The following is a 24,604-nucleotide window of genomic DNA, read 5'->3' as shown; positions in this document are numbered from 1 at the left end:
AATCTTCTCATTCTGAGTTTGGCGCACTGATTTTATTCAAACCAACATATACGCGATTGTATCCACGAAAACTTGTGTATATACGCGGATACTCCTTATTAAACTCGCGTACATCCAATTTCAGATTAGCAACCTGTAAATGTCCTATGACAGGGTATAATCAATTCATCCCTTTGAACAGAATTCTACATATACAGACTCATTCACATTTTATCATATGTGAGAAACACCATAGCCATCCAGATCTGTATGAACCAAGTATCATCAATTGGGAATATCTGCATCAATCAACATATGTACAACCTATCATCATATAGGTAAGAACTCATCATCATCATGTTTCCAATAATGCAATTTTGAATAATCATCCATGTATCCAGCCAACAATCCTCATCCATATATGTGCCAAGAATAATATGATCCTTATGCATATGATGACAACAGCATATGAGTGACTCATCATCAAGTAAAGAAGATGTGAATTCAAGCTATGTACTTCTCCTTATCTTTATGAATATCACCATGTAAGAACCATTAGAGAATCAACCACAGATCTGATCTAAAAATCCAAGAATCATCTGAACAACTCATAACCATATTATAGCAAGATATATCATTTAGCCATATAAGCATCATCACCAAGGACTATTAACCATAATGCCAACAATGCATTATTAAAGGCATATGCTCCCCCTCAACCTGTGCCATCTGTTAGATATGATCATGCATATATCAACAATAAGCATCAAGACATCATCATCATCTAGTTAGGATCAAAACACTTCTAGACATCTTTCAAGTATCAAAACATTTCCACACATCCTCAGCAGACTGTAACTATTAACCAATAGAGCAAATAATGGACTGAATCATATCAGATCCTTTTTCTGAGCATGTCCCCACTGCTTTTCCTCCGATTGACATATACACGACTTTGCAGTGTCTAACTCGCGTATATACGCGACTTCCCTTTATGGAACTTGCGTATGAGATTCAGGATACTGAAGTTTTATACTTTCAGCTCCCTCTGAGTCTGTTATGTCTGTGATGTGCTGTATATGAGTACATTGTGCTGTGCCACATCTGTCTGACTATACTTCCTTCTTCTTCCACATCTTCAAGTGTGATGATGTTTTCTCCTTTTGGTGTGATGTCCGTCCTTTGTTCCTGCATTCCTTTGCTATATTTCCAAGCTTGTAGCATGCATAACATATTACATGTTTCATATTCCTCCTGTAGCAATTAGCAACTTTGTGACCAAACATATTGCAAGAAAAACAATATCCATTGAAGTACCTGGAATGTGATGATCTTTCTGTGTGATGATCTTGAACCATCCTTCTTCTGCATCTAGCTGCAACATGTCCAAGATTTTGACATTCATAACATTCAATATTATTCATCTGAGTAAATGGCCGACCATAGTTAGGAGTAAGATATTTTCTTTGAAGAATCTCTTTCCTTGATTGTTGATGAGGTTGACCTCTCATCTCCTTGTTAATAATTTTGGATTTCTCTTTATAGTTCCTTGCCCCACCTTGTGAACTAGATTCACCTTCAACAAAGTCATGAAAACCAAGACCAGTCTTGATAGCAGGAGACCTTTGACTACTAAGAATATCATCCAAGGCCTTAGTACTATCTTGAAATCGTAATAGCTTATCCTTTTCTTCTAATTTACCTTTCAAGATATTTAACTCAACTTGAAGTTGTTCTTCCTTTTCCAGACATTGTTTCTTCATGTATTCTTCAGCATTTCTTTCCTCTTCCATTTGTTGCTTTAGTTTGAGAATCTCCTTTTCTTGTTCTTCATTCGCATCCTGCTGTATTTGACGAATTCTGAAGGCACATTCTAGTTGTGATTTTAAGCTGATAAATTCGTTTTCCTGTTTTTCAATAGCTTGGAGTAGATCTTTATTCTGCTTCTTTGTTTCTTCAAGTTCTTCCTTTAGCGATAGGGTCGTAGCTTCAAGACTTTCATAATAACTGGATCGACCTCTAAGCTCCTTGATTGTTGTGTTCTTTTCAATGACTTCATTTCTTAGAGATGTTACTTCATCCTGTAACTTTTGATATTTGTCCTTGAATAACTCTCGTTGAGTCTTAGCAGCTTCTTTGAAGGCACCATCCTTTATGTTCAAAAGTTCTTCTTGAGTTCTAATTTTGTTTGTCAGTATTTTAAATTCTGCCTCTATTTGATATCTTTCTTGTTCACCCATCAGAGCAAATTCAGTTGTTTCGCTATCACTTTCATCTTTTCCAAATGGATAGATAGCTGGAACATTAGAGGATAGTAAATTCATACCTGATAGTTCATCTTCATTCTGAAATGATTCTGAATCTGAAGAGCTTCTTATACCTAGTCCCCAATCGATTCTCCCACTGTCATAGTTCTTCTAAGATGTCTTCTTCTTCTTAGGTGCTTTCTTCTTAAGATTCTTTCCCATAGTTTCACAGATCTCCTTAAAGCGATCAAGCTTCTACCAAAGGACCTGCTCTGATACCAATTGTTGGAAATAATACTGGGGGGGGGGGGGGTGAATCAGTATTATCTAATCAATAAAACTTTTCATTTTCATACTCAGATTCATATACGCTACTTCAGTTAAGTATACCCGCGTATATACGCGACTATGTCTATTGCAACTAGCGTATAACCATTAAACTCATGATTCAGTTATGTGATCTTCAATGGGTGCATCAGAACATTATTAGACATATTAACAGTCAACAGTAGCAGTAAAACAAATAGATCAACACACACATGAACACCATGATATAAGGTGGAAACCCAATGTGGGTGAAAACCACGTGCTGCAATTCGTTTCTATCTTCCTTTATTAAGAAACTTCTTTTACAATGTACTGGTGCAGTCCTTTACCAGCACGTAGGCTACAACCTGCTGAAGGCTACAACCTTCTCTCGTTCTCCAGACTCTCCTGGAAGGGAGCTACAACCCCCTTTGCTCTTGTACTAGCTGAGATACTAGTACGTAGGCGCCGGCCTACAATCTTCTCTCCTCCGGGTACCACGTTTCATACATTTTCAGACTGGATACTCCTGAAGCACAACACTATAATCTGAAGGCCACGTTTCATCCAATTTTCATACTGGACCCATAACTATCATTGAAGCTCAAAACAATCACTACTAACATCATCAATCTCTGAATCACTGAAACACTGAAACCCTGTCAATAACACAGTCACCAGAACAGACTACAGAACTCTGCCATAACAATCAGACCCATCTGCAACTTCAAATATTATACTTCATAATGTATACGCTACTACGATGAATCAAACCCGCGTACATACGCGCTTTTGCCAAAGACAACCCGCGTACAGATCTAAAAATATTTTCTTATAACTTTGTAGTTGTACCAGACATCAGTCATACTCATAACATTTATAGTATATTACATGCGTCAGTATGCAGATCTAGAATAAGCATCATAAAGATAGTTCATTTCAAACCATTTGATCCCGATCTCTCCTTAGATCTTGTTCTCCATCAACCGGTGAGATCGCTCCTTAGCTCAGATCATGCAATGCATCATCAACCCATAACCTGCATACTAGATCTCATCCTTCATCAAATATTCAAGACTTTGCCGATGCACTTGCCTAATGATCTTCTTCTCCTTTTATAGTCTTAGGCCTCTAAAACCATAATAAATCAATACCAAGAGCCCAATACTTGGGATCAACACACTTGTCGAGATACCATGGTCCAAAACCATAGGTTCAAATACCGATGACTAACTACCATGGACCAAAAGTAAGCTTTCCGACATGTACGCGCTTTTCCGTGCATGAAACTACGTGTATACCCTACTTGGTAAATAGCGAACCTGCGTATACGCCACTTGGTATATAGTGAACCTGCGTGTATACCCTACTTGGTATATAGCTAACCTGCGTATACTCGACTTGGTATATAGTCAACCTGCGTGTATACCCTACTTTCTTCATTCTTTGTAGTCTGATCATCAATTCTTTGCTATTGACCTGCTGCACTATAATCTGTCATTTTGCCATCAAGGACAACACTTGTCTCATAATGCCAACAATATCCCCCTTTGGACTTAATGGAAAAACTAACTTGTCATACTTAGAACTTGATCTTCTTATTCCTTTGAGCTGACCTGCATCCCATGCATTTAGTCACATCTATAGATTGATCCAGTTATATGTAAGTGAGATGTTCTTCTATGAGAGGGTTGCCATCAAGTACAACACATGCATCATAATGCCAACACTTTGCGCAATTTCTGGGAGAAAGGCAAGGCCTTCCATCCTAGAAATGTGCAATGCAAGCCGGGCAAGGCAAGGTCCAGGAAAAGTAAGCTCAGACCCACCGACGGGTGAATGAAAATAGTATGGACTGAATGCATGTACGAGACTGGGTACAGACATGAGTGAATGAACATGCATGCAATCAGTGATTGTAGGATTCAGTAAAATGGGGAAAACAATTAAGTGTGTGAAGCGAGTCACCGCAACAACGATCGTGAGTGTAGAAACAGTGTCATGCATGTGATAGCAAGGAGATGCAATGGAAAACTTGAAACAATGCTTCTACAAGCTAACATGTATTAAAACGACAGCAAGCGTTCAACAAAACCAAGCCAACAACACTCACACAAACGGAAATAAAAAAAGCAACATAAAAGTAGCAAAAGACATGAAAAGCAGACTTACCCGGAAGAAGTTGCGCTGAGTGTGCCGAAGGTTCCTAGATGCAATGGGGAATGCCAGAGCTTCAAGATCAAAGTAAAGAATGAGCTTTGAAGCGTCGAATAGTAGTTTTGACAAGATCGAGGCTTATGACGCACATGCCACAATTATAGGAAAAAGCGACACTTGGCGGGAGGTTTCTAAAATGATTTTTTCATGTAACCCCCACCTACTAAAAATAGATCCCTAAAATCTAGGGATGCTTTTTTCTTTTTTTTTTTTTTTTGCTTTTTTCGCAAAAAAAAAATTGCCATGCATGCAAAGCAAGATTGCTAAGTCCTGGAGTGGACCGGTCAACTTGGGAGCACATTCAATGGACTGCAAGTGAGTGACTTCTGTGGGCCGAGGGGCTCCGGATGCCTCTCAAGCTCTGTGCAATTTTTGGACTAAAGCCAAGGTTGCCAACCAAAACAGCGCAAATTTTGAGAGCAAGCCCACTTCGCAATTTTCAAGTGGAAGGTAGTCTACTTGATCTGCGCATTTCTGGAGTGCAGTAGGTTTCCTTGATGCTCTGTGCAATTCTGGTTGCCCTCCAGTTCTGTGCAATTCTCCAAGTGAACACAAGAGCCAACTGAAGACCAAGTCGCGGCATGTCAGTTTGTGGGTGAAAGGCAAACAAGTTAGCGAACACAAGCTCATAAGCCAAAAAAGCTCAACTAAAAGCATATGTACCTGGGCAGTGCAAGACATGCTGCTAAGGATGGTTGGTAGGGATGCTCCAAAACGAAACTAAGGAAAAATTTTGTAGGATGATTGTAGCCGCTACAACAGGCATGTAATAAAAAATTCCCCAAAGCTTTTGCAAAATAACAGAGTCTGGAAATATAGCCCAAATGGTGGGAAGGAGCTCAGATCGAACACTGAAAAGCAAAAGAAAACAAGAAGTGCCTATTGACTATTGGGTTGCATTATATTCTTCCCACTAATAATCCATGTTGCGTCGAGCGCTGCCAAGGGTCACAAGTGGCTGCTGCAATATGCCCATGCCGGAAATCTGCAATATGCCCATGCCGGAAATATCAAACTCATGTATAGTTAAATTATATGAGAATCTTGGGATGATTATGTGTGTTAACAATGGGGTCCATTTAATCATATGTACTTAAGTGGTATAAGTTTTTAAGCATTAAAACATTATACCAGAGGCATGGGGCCATTTTAATCATATGTATGCCGATTGTATCAAGTTTTTAGGGATTCAAACATTATATAAGAGGTTTGGGGACATTTCATCCAAACACAAGTATTATAAATTGATCAACGTCTTCACTACCGCCAAAAAGACAAATACATATTCGCTCCGGATCAAATACATATTTGGTTTCCTTCATTTAATTAAATGACTTGCAGACCCAAATGATATTGATTCAATATATATTTTTGACCGGGCCAAATTATTTACATAAAATTATAACACCGTATATACACTCATAAAATTTTAGTTTTACATCAATTGATGGGTGAGAACGTAGCTCCGTTTTGGAGGTGAAAACAAAAATATAAGAGTTAAGGTTCCACTCCGAGTCCCCTATATTTTCTATACTTTTGCATATGTTTAATTTTCAAACCAAAAAAAATATTACGTGTAGGAAAATGTTGCGATTACATGGGTGGTGTGTGTATGTAAACATTCCCACCCAGTCGTGCGTTGAGGCCAATAACATAAACTGGCTATGGCCCAAAAAACTCGTAAGTTCAAGATACCTGATATTCACTGCAAAAACTTTGAGATATTACGGCTCCACACAGTGTTTCACTTCCAAATTTTCAAAATAGGGTCTGAGGTAACTGTTTTGAATGCGCAAGATAAAACAACGCGGTACGGAATGTCACGTTCACGTCGTCTCGACAAGATTTTATGATTCATACCTACCAACCAACTCTCTCATGCATACCTACCAATAACATTTTATGATTCATACGTACCAACCAACTCACTGAACTGACTGCTCGAAATCATGCACGCACTCACTGATTCCCCGAAATCATCGTAATGTCAGTTCAACGATGTAACGGAGCGAGGTGAACGGGCGCGGCTTCACAGTGGAACATTTTTTTGGAAGTTTTTACGGTGGGTTTTTTTGACGAATTTCTTTAAAATTTTGCTGGAATTTATAGAAATCATAAATTTGATGGATAATGTTGTGTAATCAAAATGTCCTGTCGATTTTCCAGGGTACTGAATCCTATCCATGTATATAGTCAAAAAGCTAATTTAAATAACATAAATCAAGATTTCACTTCAACCACTAGATTCTGACATCTAAAAATCCAAAAAATCACATTAAAAACAACTCTCAAAAAATATTAGATTTAAGATAATGTGGAATGACTAAAATTACATTTTGCATTTCTTAAATTATGTTTTTGACCATAATTATGATTTTTACTATTTAGGTAGTGCGTTCAGTTTACATGCTGTTTTGTCTTCTGTTGAAATTTGATGAGAGGGGCGGAGTTAACTGTGAGATCTAACTGTAAAGTGAAACTGTTTCGAAAAGTATTTAGATTTCATCAAAGTAACTTAATTTTGTATTTTACAATTAAATATATATCAAAGTTGTTTTTGTTTTAATTTAAGCTCAATTTTAAATATAAATAAAGAAAATTCAAACTATTTCGAAAGATATTTTAATTGAACATCATTTTAATAACAACAATTTATGATTAAATATACATACATTAAAATTAGCTTGTACCTTAACCTAAACTCAGTATAAATGTTATTAAAAAACAAAAAGCAGTTCCTCTGATCAATCCAAATCCAAGAGTACATCGACCGCTTCTCCTATCTCTACATGTAACGTGGCTATATCTTGCACAGATTGTTCCACACCACTTCCGTGTGACCCAAAACGTCCGCCACTCTTCTGTCAATTGATCCCTCTCATCCCTCTGGTAGTTCAGACCCATATTTCATTCATATATTTGAAATATTTGGCCGGTGCATTCATTTATTTATTGGTTTGGTTTATAATGGGAAAAGGAGACAATTTTCACCAAAATCAAAATCATCCAGAAAATGGATCGGCAAATGGAAGCTCTACTGCTCCTCACCTGCTTTCGTCTTTTAAAATGGGTCCGCTATTCAATCTATCTCACAGGTAACTATATCAAAAATTCCATTGTTTCGTTTTGATCGTGAGTTATTTATATAATATTTTCTGCAACGCCGGTGGCTAATAAGTGTTTACTGAGGTGCATCCTCAGAGTGGTGTTGGCCCCGGTGACCCGATGCCGTGCACTGAACAACATACCACAGTCCTCCCACGTGAAGTTCTATTCTCAGAGAGCAACCAAAGGCGGCCTCCTCATTACCGAAGCAAACGCAGTGTCACCGCAGGCCATCGGGTACGTTCTCTCATTATATAAATTCAGAGCGCTTTGGCATGCAGATCCTCTCGAAAGAATATCGATAATAAAATCCTTTTATGTAATGCTGTGCAGGTTCCCACATTCTCCTGGCATTTTCAACGATGACCAAATCAAGGCATGGAGAAATGTTGTAGCCGCCGTTCATGAGAAGGGCGCCATCATTTTCTGCCAGATATGGCACGTCGGCAGGGCGTCCCACAGAGGTATATGAAGTCAATACATAATTTCCATTCTTCAAGAATATAGATTAGTGCAGATGCATCTTAATTTCGTAAAAATGTGTCGAATTTAATTTAAAGAATATTTTGAACTTTGAAGAATTTAATTTGATTGCGATTAGAAAATTATTTAGGAATTTGATAAATTTAAGTTTATTTTAAACTTAAAGAATATTTAGAAATTTGACAATAAAAAATATTTTTAACTTTGATAATTTAATTTGACTCTAGAGAATATTTTAAAATGTGTTACCTCATTATCAAATTGCAAAATATTCTTAAAATATGTCTGTCCGTCTGTCTTACGTATGTCGTATTTGTCTGTCCGTCCGTGTTTGGTATGTCGTGTTATGTATGGTATCTTATGATCGGACAAGGAGTTCTGTCCCCGGGGAATCCCATAGCCTTTTTTGATGGTGCCGCCCAGTTCAACTCCTGTGGTTGTGGGGTCCATATTATCATGGACGAGGGTCTCCATTATCTCATTTTATGGAATGGTGGCAGAGGCGATGGCTTTAGTGGGGCTACTCTCTTTTTGTATCTTCCTAGACATTCACCTGGTATCAATCTATGGGGATTCAAAGATAGTGATTGACCATGTTTTGGGAAAGTGCCGCATACGCTGCCCTCATCTTTCAGGCTGGATGAACAGAGTTATGTTTCTTTGGGAAAAAATGGATGGGTGCTCTATTCATCACATCTACAGGTCAAAAAATCAGCAAGCTGACTGCCTTTCAAAGGAAGGTTTGCTTTCTCAATCAGGAATCTGGTCGGTGAAGGTAATATCTGACGGGAATCCGTCCCCATCCAGGACTTCTCCTTCCCTGGATTTTGATGCTCTGTTTTTGAAGGTGCGCTGTTTTTTTTATGATCCTTTTGTCATATGTTCAGGTACAGGTTTGGCTGTATATTTCCGGTGTCTTTATCTGGCAATCTGTTGTATATCTTAGGCTTTTCTATAAGTATAAATTGTATCTGGTTGTATGTGTGTCAGTCCCTCTTTCTGTTCTCCCCTGATGCACAGGGTGTCCAGTTTTGTCCTCATGCTTTTCAAAAGCTCTTGTACTATCTGTTCTATTATATGGCCTCAATATAATACATCTCAGCGTTTTTGTTCTGAAAAAAAAGAAACAAATCACTTTAAATATTAAGATTATGATTATAATTTACGTTTTATTGGAGAATAAAATAATCAGTACAAATTTATTTTAAATATAGATTTAAGATGAACCAAGAAAAATTTAATTATTTTTTGGGTGTAAATTTTGTATGAACTGATATTATGGAAATGTTTTATATAATTTTATTTTTTTCAAGTCAACTGAACAAAATTTCAATTCAATTTTAAGCCTCTCCGCTCAATAATAATAATGTATTTTATTAACAAGCTGTTCGTCGTTTTTTTTAATAATGCAGTTTATCAGCCCAACCATGAAGCCCCACTCTCGTCCACCAGCAAGCCGATTCCAGAGCAGTCGAGCATCTTGATGCCTGATGGCTCTAGAGGCAGCTGTTCGAAACCCCGTGCCCTCGCGACAGCAGAAATTTCTGAAATTGTCGCACAGTTTCGCAGAGCGGCCAGAAACGCAAAGTTGGCCGGATTCGACGGCGTGGAAATACACGGAGCCCATGGTTACCTGATCGATCAATTTCTCAAGGACGGCGTCAACGACAGATCCGATGACTACGGCGGAAGCATCGAGAACCGCTGCCGATTTGCCCACGAAATTGTGGAGGCAGTGGCGGAGGAGATCGGGGCGGAGCGCACCGCTATCCGACTGTCTCCCATCATAGACCACAATGGGGCGACAGACACCGACCCTCTCGCTCTGGCCCACCACCTAATTCGTGTCCTGAACCGTTACACTATGGCGTATCTGCATGTCACCGAGCCACGCTTCACCAGGGAAGGCCTTAAAGAATCTGATCTGCAGGATGCCGAGAAGATGGCCTCCCAGATGTGGAGTATGGTGAGAGGGGAATACAGAGGAGCGCTGATGAGGAGCGGGGGATATGTTAGAGAAAGTGGGATGGAAGCCGTCTCAAAAGGCCATGCAGACATGATATCCTTCGGCCGTCTATTCATTTCGAATCCAGACCTTCCTCTCAGATTCGCCATTGATGCGAAGCTCAACGATTATGACAGATCCACTTTCTACACTCATCATCAGGTTGCTGGATACACCGATTATCCATTTTACAACAATCCTCTTACTGCAAATAAGACACCTAATCAAATCTAGATTTCAGAAATGCAATCTAAAAAGCCTCCGCATCGATTTAATAACTCGCATTCTTCTCTAATCAAGTCAATAGCAGAGGCATTCTCTACATTAGAAAATTATTGCAAAATACGGGACGATACATATTGTCTATAGGCTTCAATGTAGCCTGTGTAATCCATAAATGATGGACAGCACTTCAATTATAGGAAAGCATGATTGAAGCCTATGAATAGAAATTCAAATGGGTTAGAAATAATTATTACTCTAGTACATGGGGTACATGGAGTACGTGGAGTACGTGGAGCTGGTTAAATAGAGAGTGTTAAATTAATTGAGTGATTTGAGTATTTGAGTGTTAGTCAAGTCAAGTGAAGTGATAGAAGTGTGGTTGCATGTGATGCATGTCAAGGCAAGGGTTAATTAGAAAAAGATAAATACCTTTCACGGGGTTCATTGTAATCATCATGTTTTGTGTGATCAATAAAAGGACATCAATTCATGTTTTGTGTTAATTTATATTTTGTTTCCTTTACTTTTCAAAAAAATTCAATTGTACTGCTTAGTTTAATTGTATAATTTAGAAATTTTTTAACCATGATGAAAGCCAAAGAATAGAAATTCAAATTCAATGGTCCTTAGTGAGTCTAATTGTTTTATATTGTGGAGGATTTTTTAGTTTTTTGGCCATGTTTCTTGGGTTTAACTTGATCAATTTACTGAGATTACCAGTTTGATTGATGATGTATTTATGTATTTTAACATAATTTTTTGAAAAAAAACCAGTATTTAAAAAATTATTTTATAAGATTTTGATCCCACAAAAATTAAAAACCTCCGAACTTCAAATAATTAAACAACGCCATTAAAGTGGAGTTCTGAACGCATTAGATGGTGTCTGATATCGAGCCTCACCGTACGCGTTTTGGTTCTTTAATTTTAGAAGAGTTGAGAGAATAAAGTAAGAATTTTGGTTCTTTAATTTTAAAAGAGTTGAGAGAATAAAATAAGAATTTTGATAAGTGTGGTTTATAAGTAAGATTTTTAAAAAAAATTTGGTTTATTTTAGGATTTAATTTGTTTAAAAAGTATTGAAATCATAAATTTAATTGGTAAATTTTTCATAAGATAAATATTATATTGATTTTTGAAGATACAGAATTTATATATATAATCCAAAAATTAATTTAAACCATACATATCAAAATTTCACCACAATTTTTTTCTTTAAACCAAATTATTTAAATTTTTATAAATTTAAACTAATATTAAAACAAAAATTATCCACGATAAAATCATCGCACGTTTTCTAAATTGCGATGCCAAAGTCATCCACCCCCAAAGTACCTTTTTTTTTAAAACTCCCCGTAGCGATGACATAAATACACAAGCATATTGATACCTTTCAGCCAATTGGCAGAACAAAGACTTCCTATTTCTTTTATGTAGTTGGAACGCCACCGCTATGAAGCGAGGATGAACAGCCACAGGAGTTTCGCACCATGTTTTTGTTGGTTTTTTAATACAAAGCTGTGTACTTTCTGTTTTTCCTCGTAAAATAAAACCGCTCAGATCTTCGGAAAGCGACCATACCTTTCTCAGAGAAAAAAACTCGCCTTTGTTTCCGCATAGTTTTGAAGTCTCAGTGCTCTACGCACTGGCACATTCATATAAATTCAATTAAAATATTAAATAAACATCCATATGCATCATGCTATCTTCATATATATATATATATATATATATATATATATATATATATATATAAAATATGCATAGTGATAAGTAAATTATAATTTTATTTCAGTTTATTATTATTAATAATTATACAGTTATAATTTTATTTTAGTTTATTATTATTAATAATTATACAGATATTTTAATTTATTATGATAAATAATTATAAAAATATTTAATATATAAGTTAAATATATAATTTTAAAAAATATAATAATTTTTTTTAAATTTTAAATTTTTAAATTTGTAAATAAAGTTTTTTACAATATTATAGATTGTCGGTATTATTAGATATTTTTAGATTGCAATTATTCAAATATAACATCTCTCCACTAACCATAAATAAATAAATAAATAAATAAATAAATATATATATATATATATATATATAAAATGCAATGCCATATTTTCTTTAATTAATGAGACAATATTTTCGTATACTAATTTTTTTTTTTTTTACAAAAATAATCTTAATGTTTTTATAAAAGGCAAGATATTACTATATTTCCCATGCGTCAGTTAAATTGGTGATAATATATATTTGTAATATTGGATCAAGATATTACTATATTTCCTATGTGTCTTCCATGCCGAGTTAAATTAGTGATGATGTATATATATATATATATATACAATAAAATTAGAGCAGTTGCACGAGGGTTTCTTTATTTTGTTTTTATGTGTTATAACATAAATAATATGCACATATTAGGGGCTATATTGTATTCGCCCACCTCGTGAACAGTTGGGAAAATGTTAATTTGATTTATATGCAATACTTTTGTTCCTATAACAATGCATGATTATAATATGTTATCGTGTGATATTTAGCATGGCATCTTTGTATGTCTTTGGTTTTTTCAGATATTCTAATTGTTCCACACCATAGCTTCTTGGTATTCAATACACCTTCAAGGTTGATGATGGGTTGGATCTCATGGTGTAGATCCTAGGTTTTGATATTTGTGGTGGAGACAACATCTTGCCTTATAGAGGTAACTACTTCTATCTCGTTCAGCATCTATCTACCTCGTTTGCCTTTTTTCTCGGTGAAAGGGCTTGTTCTGCAACACAAGAACACGTACCACTTCCAAGCTTACTCACTTGGCAATTGTCAACATATACAAGGTAACTTCTAGGTCCACGACCTGCCTATTCTCAAGTTTTGGTGTTAGCTTACAATCCCATCTCTCATTTTCTCCTCGTCTGTGTATAATGTAGAATTTGTTACAAATCAGTACGTTGAATGGTTTACATCATTACATTTCAACTCTTGTTATTTGAAAGGAGATTATCATTGCAAGAGGAAGAAGCTTCCTTGTTTGCACAGGAGAATGGCTTCCCAAGCCCGAAGAGTGACTAGTAATCCACTTCGTTTAACTTCCAGTTTGAGGGTTTATGCCTTGATTTGATAATTTAACTTTTCCACATCAAATCTTTTGAGTTTTGTCCATGCATGCATGATTACAAAAGTTGCACCCTCCTTTCTTAATCCTTACAGGTAATTAATGATAACCCCTCTCAAATTTGTTTCTCTTTAGAGTTATAGTTGTGACCACAAGCTTTCTAGCAAGTTTGCTAATGGAAATATACAAGTGCAACCTTCCCCATTATTATGTATAAAGTTGGTTACAACAATCACGACTTCACTTGGTTTCTAGGTTTATAACACTTCCCCTGTATTATTGCTTTGATATAGGTTTGAGAGGTTGCCACCAATGTTAGTTTATGATTTACTTTCAGAAATTTGTATTGTCTTTCCAAAGATGGCATAACACCCTCCTCCCACATTTACCCAAGTTAACTGGTCCACTGGGGTGAACATGTGACGAGAGGCTACCATGATGTGATTCAACTTCCCATGTATAGTTAAGGAAGTGGAACCAACTCAACGCAACCAATCTGACCTTCTACACATACTACAGAACCCTTAGGAGCCAACCAACCCTTCTAGGTGATTAACCCCTTAGACAACCTAACATTTTACTAACCTAGAGCCTCAGTCGCTCCCATGACATGGACATGCACGTGACTGGGACCATCCAGTCGCTCCCACATCAAGGGCATGTCAGCGACTGGGGACTTTTTCAAGTAGTTCAGACTTGCCACCCCGGGTTTTGTGCCACCTTTTTAGGGCGAGGACTGAGCCCCCTGCCCAAAACTTCATGAAACTCCCAGATATGAAAAGTAGCATAAAAAAAGGTACTAATTCAAATACTTGAAAATATACTTGACTAGAACCCTACTATCCATGACAGACATTTCATCAAACATGTCACAAATATGCATTCTACATGTCATAACAATGGATCTGAGCATAGGGCTATCATACTTAATCATTAAGAAACACTGATGCCTTATCACATTAGCTGCATTATAACCTATTATGTCATATATTCGTTTTCATTCATTTACAAATCAAAACATGATGAGATCCATAAATCATCACTATCATAAAAAATACTCATAACCAACATATAAATAACAAGGATACAACAACCATAAATGCCACACATGAACCAGTACATTTGCTCATAAAGTACCAATGAAAGGAACTCTTATTAATGAATTCATAATCCAATGAGGTATGGGACTTCTACGAACCACCCAACCATAGATTGGCTGAACCAAATATTTCTTTCAGCTAATCACCCTCGTGCCATATTCTAAGCATGAATGTGGGACTCATAACCAAAATCACCCAGGGCTTCCCCAAGCTAGACCACCTCACCCTCATCAATAGAACGAGGCTTTACCGAAATCCTAATCGGATCACTAGGCCCTAAACAAGCATGGATGCCACCAAATTTCTCCACCTACACCGTGAAGAAATTCCCTGTCTCCTAGTCTCTAGGCTTTACCACAATCCACACCAGATCACTAGGCCCTAACCAAGACTCCACCCTCCAGGCTTTACAGTGTATTCTTCCATTCACGGCCAAGGATTCCTAGGCCTTATTGAGGGTACCCACCTCTAGGATTTACCATATATCCTGCCTTTCATTAGTCGAGCATTCATGGGCCCACCGAGGTAACACAAAATCTGGCTTTACCGCAACTAACAGTCTAGTTCAGGGATTACTAGGTGAAGCCTTTACCGCATCCACAATCTTATTCAGGGATCACTAGGTCATGTGTTATTTCTTTTAGAGACCACCTCACTTAGTTTCGAATCCATCTAGCAATCTAGCTCAACCAAAAACATTAAAACCCATCACACCATGGCTATCTAGAAATAGAAAAGCAAGGTTGAAGAACACTATCACACCTGGAAAAACCCATTCCAATGACATTAAGAGAACCAAGAACACACATGCATAACCATGCATGCCAAAAGTTGTAAGGAAATCACACATGCAAATGGATACCTGTAAATAATCTCGATGTAGCTGCTTGATCTTGCTCTTCCTTGCTTGATCCTTGCTTTCCTTTGCCTTCCTTGCTTTTCTTGTTCCAATGTTGAAGTGTTTCAAGAAAAATCTAAGTGTCCAAGAGTTCATGAGAGAGAGAATAGAGAGAGACTCAAAAACCAAACTGAAAAAATGTACCAACTAATCCTCAAAAGCCTTTTTATTAATGAGACCTCTACTTTCTTCATTTTCCATTATTTTCCTTCATTTTCCTCCTCACATGCAACCTATGACCTTTCACCTTCCTTTTCTCCTAATTTCCATTATTTTCATAAATAAATTGTCAGAAATGTCATAATTCCTTTCCAAAGACTTTGCCAATTTCCTTAGCCATAATAAAGCAAATGAACACCCATATTAGGATGTCTTGCCCAACATTCAACTTGGAATAAGTGTCCCATAACCATGGTTATTATTTTTCCTTTATTAACTTTTATTACATGGAATTTTCACCAGGGCTATTACAGAACCCTCTCCCTTGGGGAACATTGTCGTCGGTGTTTAATGACACCTACAACTAACAAGACTACTAAAAGAAAAACATACTTCCCATGGAGATTTATAACTTAGATCGATGTAGTATTTATAATGATCAACCTGTTGAAAAGAGAACCAACATGACTACATAACAACATGACAACCATAATGACATGACACCCATACCACTTATTAGAGCTTTATAACACAACTCATGGTGGTATTTACATCCATATACATATGTACATATACCAAAACATCACACCAAAACATATACCAAAAGTATTCACTCAAACCGTTAATAGAGAATGATACATAGCTCACATATGATCTGCCATCTCCCATGTAGCTTCATTGGACCCAAGGTGCTTCCATTGCACTTTAACCTACTCGATTGCTTGGTTCTAGAGCATGAACATGTTTCTTTGCAATACACACAGAGGTTCTGGTTGAAATTTTCCATCTGGCTCCACCTGCAATACATACCAGTCAATCACATGATCAACATCTTTAAAATACTTCTTAAGCAATGACATATGAAAAACATTATGGACTTTCATTGTCGAAGACGGTGCAAGTCAATAGGCTACTGGTCCAATCCTTTCAAGAATCTTGAAAGGTCCACAAAACTAAGGTGCCAACTTGGCACCCAATCACATCCGCAAGGAGCTCTTCTTCATCTTGATGTGCAAGTAAACCTCTTCTCCAACCTCAAACTCATTAAACAACATGTTCCTATCTGCATAGCTTTTCTGTCTGTCCTATGTTTCCTTTAGATTCTTCTTGATAACCTACATTTCATGGTCCATCTCTGCCGACATATCAGGTCCAATCAACACCTTGTTCACTGGAACGCTCCAACTAATGGGAGTATTACAACTCTGCCCATATAGTTCCTCAAACAGACTTATCCTCAATGACTCTTGGTAACCATTATTGTAAGTGAACTCAACCAAAGGAAGGTACTCCTCCTATCTCCTTTGTTGGTGCATCACATATATCCTCAACTTATCCTCCAATATCCTGTTGACCTTCTCTGTATGTACATATGTTTGAAGATGATAAGTTATATTGAAGGCCTACTTTTTCCTGGAACCTACAAAAATCTCCTTCCAAAACTTGCAAGTCAAATTAGCATCCCCGTTTGACACAATCTTCTTCAGAAAACCATGCAGTCTCACTACATCTTTGATGAAGGCATGTGCTACATCACTAGTTGAATAAGTAGACTTCATTGGAATGAAGTGTGCTACCTTTGTCAACTTTTCCACCACAACCATGATGGAAACATGCTGTCTAGATGTCATCGGAAAACCTATGATGAAATCCATGGAAATGACCTCCCACTTCCATAATTTTTCATATCATAATTGGTTGTAGTAGTCCACCCGGATGCTTACACTCTGCCTTCACCTGCTAGCAGTAGAAACATCTATCCACAAACTCTCCCACTTCCTTTTTCAAATTTACCCAATAATAACACTTATCCGCTGTTGTTAATGTCTTTTGATATCTTAGGTGACCTGAATACGGTTTCGCATGAAACTCTCTCAAGATACTCTTTTTGAGCTCACTACTATCAGGAACATACATTATGTCCCTAAATTAGATCAAGACATCTGATGTGAGACGATATTCCACATCCTAATCACATGTACCCTACTATAATTTATGCATAAGATCCATGTGCCTGCCATCCTGCTCATCCGATCCTGTAAGTTTATCCCACAAGGACGTGTTGACGGTGCTGGACTCGCCAACATGTTAGGGGATCTCCCTAGTAAGAAGTCCCAATTAGACATCACACTATTTGGAGTAGGATTCCTAGTAGTGGGTAGTAAATCTATGTCTTGACTATGATAACGCACAAAGCTAAGTGTTTGATCAATTCAATGTCTTTGAATTGTCAATCATAAATTGTCAAGCAGGGTGCGTAGACTGATGAAGTACAGGTGCAAGATATGTGCTTAGAAGTTATTCATTAGGTCGTTATGTATTTGTTAAGATCTAAATTTAAGATGGAGGTGGTGTTTTTCAATTATATTAGTGTCGTAATTCTTAGGGATGTTGGTTAAGTTTCCTAGGAATTAATCTCTATCTAATTAGTTTGTAGATGATGTGAGAGTGGTTCTACTTGTATTAGATTGTTTTGGGATTTTTGATCCTGAATCTTTATGTTGCAACTTCTAATTCTCTAAGTGCAAAAAAAAACTTATTCTATCAGCGATGAAGAAATATTGTCTGAACTCAATTGTTTATGAGAGAACATCTCACTCTTTTACTTATTCAATTTTCGCTCAAACAAAATAACCCAAGAAACATATATATTATGAACTGAACACACTTCAATTATGCTAGATAATAAGCAAGTGAAAGGACCATGTTGTACCAGGTATAAAGGAAATTAGATAATAGACTAAACTAGCTATAAAGCAAATGAAAGTTCTTATGCAAATAAAAATTCATTAGCGAAATCATTATGTTGCATTGTCACACAAAACAGAGCAATTGAAGAATTAAAGGAAAACATATTGTAATTGATTAAAACCTGTCGCTATTTGTAGGGGCCCTCCACATAGCAGTTCAGAGCTTCCAATCAACACAACGTTTGAACAAAAAACCCAATTCTATTCACATGGAATTCACAAAATTTTCACAATTATATCATTCGACGTGCACCCAAATCACAATGTAGCCATAAGTTTTATAGCAGTTCTCTTGGCATGACTGTATGAATAATTCAAGCCTAATATCTCTATCTTATCTAAACTTATATTTCCAAACCTTTGTTTTGCTATTCCGAAAGCAAAACGATAAGGTTTCAATCGATCTCAGGGTCTATTCTTCATTAATCCGGTGGTTGACTTAGAGTTTGACTGTGATCTCCTGTAATTCTCTTAGTAAACAATTTCGAGGGGATAGGAATGGATTCATGAGGGAGCCATCCTCTATCCATCCACACCTTTTGCTGCTGACCTGGAACTTTGGAACCTTGCAAACAATGGAGACAACTACAGAAACCTGGATTAGCTGCAGAAACAGACCGATTCAGTCGCCAATTGCAACTTTAACAAAACAATATGGGTATAAAGTCAAATATGAACAAGAAGACATATTATTGCATACCTTCATCAAAACCTGGTAGGTATGGCTTTATTTAGGTGGTAAATATATAGGAAAAGAGAGGATCATTAGGAAAAAAGGATGTCATGGTAGGACAATCTTCGGACTCTACATTCCCCCAGACTGGAGATGTTGTATGTCCTCATACACTTCTTCCTTGTCATTCACTTGTGCCTCTTGTTTATCATCTCCATGTTTCACTGTTTTCTTCTTTTTGGCAGAGATTGGCATTCTAGGCTTCCTCATTAGAATTTTGTACTTTAAACTGATAATCTCTCTCTGCATAATTCTGTTTTCTTTCTTCAACTTCTTGTTTTTCTTATACCACAAGCTTAGATGAAGGATCAGATTGTCACTCTTTGCAATCTGTATCTCACTCTATGTCTTCAATGCTTGATTCTCATTTTTGAGATACTGATTCAGTGTTTCTAGTTCAAAGATCTCCTGCTTTAAGATGTTTGAGGTTGATTGTTCATTTACCTGGTTGCTCCTTTCTCCCGGACTATGCATTGGGCTTCTCAAAGGTGAGTTGTATGGTTGTGGTGATACTCTTGGTGATGATCTTGGTGACCTTGTTGGAGAATTTCCAGGGCTTTCAATTGGCTCATCCCCTATTGGCTCGTTCTCTGTTGGCTCAATCTCTGTTGGAGTATTCTCTGTTGGCTCCTCTTCAGTTGGCTCCTTTTCATTTGGCTCATTTTCCTCAAGATTAATGTATTATGTAGTTTTTGAGGTTTTTTGTGGAATCGTGCTCAACCTCGTGCTCCTCCTCAACCCTGGGGTTTGTATTTTCTGCACTTTCCTCCTTTTATTCTCTGATTTTTCTTCTAGAGGAGAGGTCTTAGTTTGTGAGAATTCTTCTTTACCCGAGCTGGCTTTCTTTCTTCTAGGGTTTCCCCTCTTCATTCTCTGCAAAATCTTTACTATAGGTAGCTCTTCTTCTGATACTTCTGTCTGAGTTTGAGGTGCCTGTTCCTTTATCATTTCTATGGTTCTCTTCCTCCCTCTGAGGGCCCTGCTGCTACTTGCTTTTTCTGGGGATTTTTCTTCAAAGTGGTTCCTTATTAGGAAACTCTCCCAGTTATCCCCTATACTTTGGAGATGAAATTCGACCAATATTTTTACCAGGCCATGATGATACATGGTGTTTTCTATGCATTGAATTTTCTTCTGAACATTTGTAGACATTTTCTTGAGGCTATTTAAGAGGAAATAAGGGAGGTTCATCTGATGATCCTCAAGGAAGTGCATCATCATCCTAACATGATAAAAATACATTTTCCCAAACCTACCCTCACAAGTGATAAACTTTTGAAGCACAAGTAATAAGTTTCTCCATTTGTTTTTAAGAGCAGTGCTGGGAATACCTTTCTTGTAGACTATAGTGTCCATGTTCAGATTCTTGAGGAAGACCTTCCAGTCCTCGCTATCAATCCCTCTGTTTTTAAACCATTTTTCTCCATTTCTTGGCAGCTCGATAGCCTCGGCGATCATAGACTCTGTTATTGTGAGCTTAATGTCCCCAATTTTGGCTTCAATTCCATCGAATGAGCATGCAAATGTCTTGGTTACTTCCTTGTGGAAGCTGTTAAATTTTTCAATGAACTGCAACCATTGTCTCCTTTGCAGCAGCTCCCTAGTTTGTGGGTACCCCTCCAGGAATTGCTTCCCTATTGGCTCAGTTCGAACAATTATCCCCATTCTGAAGGATGATTTGCCTCGAAGATTGGCTACCTTGACAAGAAAATGGGGCTGGTAGGGTTTTCTAGCTAGCGGAAAGATGGAGTGGCTATGAAAGTTCAGAGGAGTGTAAGAATAGGGAAGAATGAATGGATTATCATAAGGATTATAGGGATGAATCCGACCGTTAGGCGCATTCAAACTTATGATTTGGTAATTACTTCGGCAGATTTGGCATAAGGTCGTGACATGACTTTTAAAGTGGTGGCATATGATATTTTGTTAGGTGGCCATTACCCTTAGGTTATAATGATTGCACTTTAGTACTATATCTTCTTAGTCATATATGTTATATAACCTTCCCTATTGTTAAATTAAAGCAGCACGTACCTTTGATCTTCTTTTGCTAACCTTATTTGTTGTCCTTTGATCTCCTGCAGGTACCTTGCTATCAACTGTCCTTTAATCTAGATCACCAAGCATCTTTGTAGACTTCAAAATTATTTGGCTACAGAAACTTGTTTTAGCTACAGAAACTTGTCCAAGCTACGAAAAGTTGTCCAAGCTACGGAAAGTTGTTGATTTTGCAGCTTAAGAGAAAGAAGGCTTCAGTAGATGAAATTTGTTGTTGTTTTTTTTTTTTTTGAAAAGAAAATTTGAAGTGCCAACAAATTGGTTTTCACTTTAAATTTTCTGTATAAACATGCCACCAACATTTTGGTTTTCATGTTTATACAAAATTTTATTTTATGATATTTTATTTTAATTTTTTTTTCATATTCTATATGTATATGTATATGTATATATGTATGTATGTCTAGATATATATATATATATATATATATATATATATATATATATATATACATATATAGATATATATATATATATATATATATATATATATATATATATATATATATATATATATATGCATACATATATACATATAATTTATTTATTATTTTTACTATTCTTTTTTTTCTTTGTTGAAGAACAAACTGAAAGAAAATTTCTATGGAAAAGAAGAAGAATTCTTCTTGAGCATCTCCAGTTCTGAATTATCTTGAAACATTTTAACAAATTCCTCTTTTGTTAATGGTTTCTGGTAAAGATTGAGTCGCTGTCCATTTACTAATAGAGGAGTTCCCTGTTCGTTAATAGTCCTGATTCTAACTACACCATTGTCAAAGACATTCTCAACTTCATAAGGTCCAAGCCAATGGGTTTGGAATTTCCCTTGAAATTTTTTGAATTTTGAATCAAAGAGAAATGCCCAATCTCTCGGATGAAACTTCCTTTCTTTAATGTACTTATCATGCCATCTTAACCTCTGTTGTTACACTAAGTTGGTTCTCTGGAAGGTCTCTTGTCTAATCTCATCGAGCTCATTTAATTGTGTCATCCTTTGCTTCTGGGCTTCTGACAAGTAAAGATCTAACTGGACTGTTTCCTTAGAGGTCTAGATCTAGAACTCTATTGGAAGTAAGACTTGCTTCCCATAAACAAGTTCATAAGGAGTATGCCCTGTAGTATTCCTCCATTTAGTTCTATAAGCCCATAAGGCTTTCGGAAGTTTTTCCACCCAGTCTTTCCTGTGTAGATGTACAGTATTTGTAAGGATAGCCTTGATCACCTTATTTGTGGACTCAACCATTGGCTTGTGGATGGTATGGAGTTGACTTCCGATGTTTTATCTTGTATTGGTCCACAAGCTTCTATACTAGTCTGGATGTGAACTGTGTTCCTTGATCTGTTACAATTTCTCTTGGGACACCAAAACGAGTAAAAATATCCTAAAAAAGAAATGAAACTACAGTATTTTTCAGTAGCAAAAGGAAGTTCTTTAGCTTCTACCCATTTAGTGACATAATTGGTACATACCAGAATATACTTATTTTTCTTTGAAGGTGGGTTGATTGGTCCAAAAAAATCCAGTGCCCATTTTTCAAATGGTTCGATAAGTACCTATGGTTGCAATGGAATTTCATTTCAAAGAGTAGGTTTGCCCATTCTCTGACAACTGTTACCTCTTTTAACATATTCCTTGGTGTCCTTGAAAATGAAAGGCCAATAATATCCTAAAAGCAAGATTTTGTAAGCAGTTCTCTTGTCAAAAAAATGTCCTCCACATGGCTCATCGTGACAAGCTTTTAGTATCTCTGGTATTTCGTCCTCCCGAACACATGTTATAATGATGAGGTATGGTCCTGTCTTGTATAATTCCTCATCAATCCACGAATAGGATGTGCTATTGTGGACTATTCTTCTTTTTTCTCTAGGGCATAAATGAAATGGCATTTTTCCTGTGGCCAAATAGTTAGCAATATATGCATACCAAGGTGATTTAGTAGATACTGCAAAAAGATATTCATCAAGAAATTTATCTTCTACGAGTTGATCATTTTTTTCATTTTGTATTCTAGATAGAAACCGACAATTGTGTTCTGTTTTCCTTACCTATCTAGAATGGTTATGTTGACTTCTTGTAAAAGTAGGAGCCATCTAGTTATTCTTCCATTAGTGACTGGTTTATTCATTAGGTATCTAATGGCAGAATGGTCTGTGTGGAAAAAATTTTCATAGCCAGTTATATAATGTCTGAATTTATTAATGGCATGAATTACAGCAAAGAACTCTTTCTTGGTTATAATATAATTTAACACTGCACGAGTTAAATTTTTACTAGTATAATAAATGGCATAAGGAGTGAGATCTTTTCGTCCTAAAACTACTCCTAAGGTTGAATCTAAAACATCTGTTGAGATATGGAAATTCAATATCCAGTTAGGTCCTTTTAAGATGGGTTCTTCAGAAATTCTCTTTTTCAAAGTTTCAAAGGAAACTTGACATTCAGAATCCCAACTGAATTCACAATCTTTGGTGAGTAATTTAAAGAGTGGGGATGCAATTTGTGTGAAGTTTTCTATAAATATTCTATAGTATCTAGTAAAACTGAGAAAACTTCTAACATCCTTTTAACAACTTGGCACTGATAACTTAGAAATGACTTCCACCTTAGATGAGTCTACCTTAATTCCATCTCTAGAAATATGGTCACCTAAAACAATTCCCTCGTTAAACATCACGAAACATTTTTCATGACTTAATGAGAGATTTATTTCTTGAAATCTTATTAATACTTTTTATGAATTTCCTAGTGCTTCATTGAAAGAATCCCCATAGACTGTAAAATCATCCATGTACACTTCCACACTATCATGGATAAGGTCAGAGAAAATGTCGAGGATTGTTCTTTGGAATGTTGTTGGAGCATTACATAAACCAAAGGGATGTAGCTGGTAAGCATAAGTTCCCCATGGACAAGTGAATGTGGGTTTATCTTAATCTTCAGGAGCTACCTGAATCTGGTTATATCCACTGAACCCATCCAAGAAGGAAAAATATTTTTTCCCTACTAAAGTATCTAAGACCTGGTCTATGAAAGGTAACAGAAAGTGGTCTTTTAATGTTTCTTTTAGTTTAATTCCCTGTAATCGATCCATACTCTCCATTTTCCATTCTTTTTAGGGACGATTGTTAGGGGTGAAACCCACTGACTATCAGATATTGGATAGATGAAATTTACATTTAATAATTTCTGCAATACTTCCTTAACAATT

At 36.5% G+C, this 24,604-nt stretch overlaps 1 protein-coding gene across 1 annotated transcript; it reads left to right on the top strand.

The window, feature by feature from the left end:
- The first annotated feature begins 7,715 nt into the window (after positions 1-7,715).
- LOC149258593 (12-oxophytodienoate reductase 3-like) lies at positions 7,716-10,575 on the top strand. The gene is made up of 4 exons (XM_089424842.1): positions 7,716-7,843; positions 7,950-8,090; positions 8,187-8,317; positions 9,749-10,575. Exons 1-4 carry the CDS (start codon positions 7,716-7,718, stop codon positions 10,573-10,575), a joined length of 1,227 nt encoding a protein of 408 aa, XP_089280968.1.
- Positions 10,576-24,604: the final 14,029 nt, after the last annotated feature.

Source organism: Pinus tabuliformis, chromosome 6 (assembly GCF_031772625.1).
Source record: "Pinus tabuliformis cultivar Carrire ecotype Pingquan chromosome 6, CPIR1, whole genome shotgun sequence".
Classification (NCBI taxonomy): Eukaryota; Viridiplantae; Streptophyta; class Pinopsida; order Pinales; family Pinaceae; genus Pinus; species Pinus tabuliformis.
This window is presented reverse-complemented; position numbering and strand designations above follow the sequence as displayed.

Bases quoted from the DNA above. Each gene is read 5' to 3' on its own strand.
- LOC149258593 (XM_089424842.1), top strand. From the start codon at position 7,716: ATGGGAAAAGGAGACAATTTTCACCAAAATCAAAATCATCCAGAAAAT. The intron at 7,844-7,949 runs GTAACTATATCA...GTGCATCCTCAG, and splicing joins CTATTCAATCTATCTCACAG to AGTGGTGTTGGCCCCGGTGA. The intron at 8,318-9,748 runs GTATATGAAGTC...TTAATAATGCAG, and splicing joins CGGCAGGGCGTCCCACAGAG to TTTATCAGCCCAACCATGAA.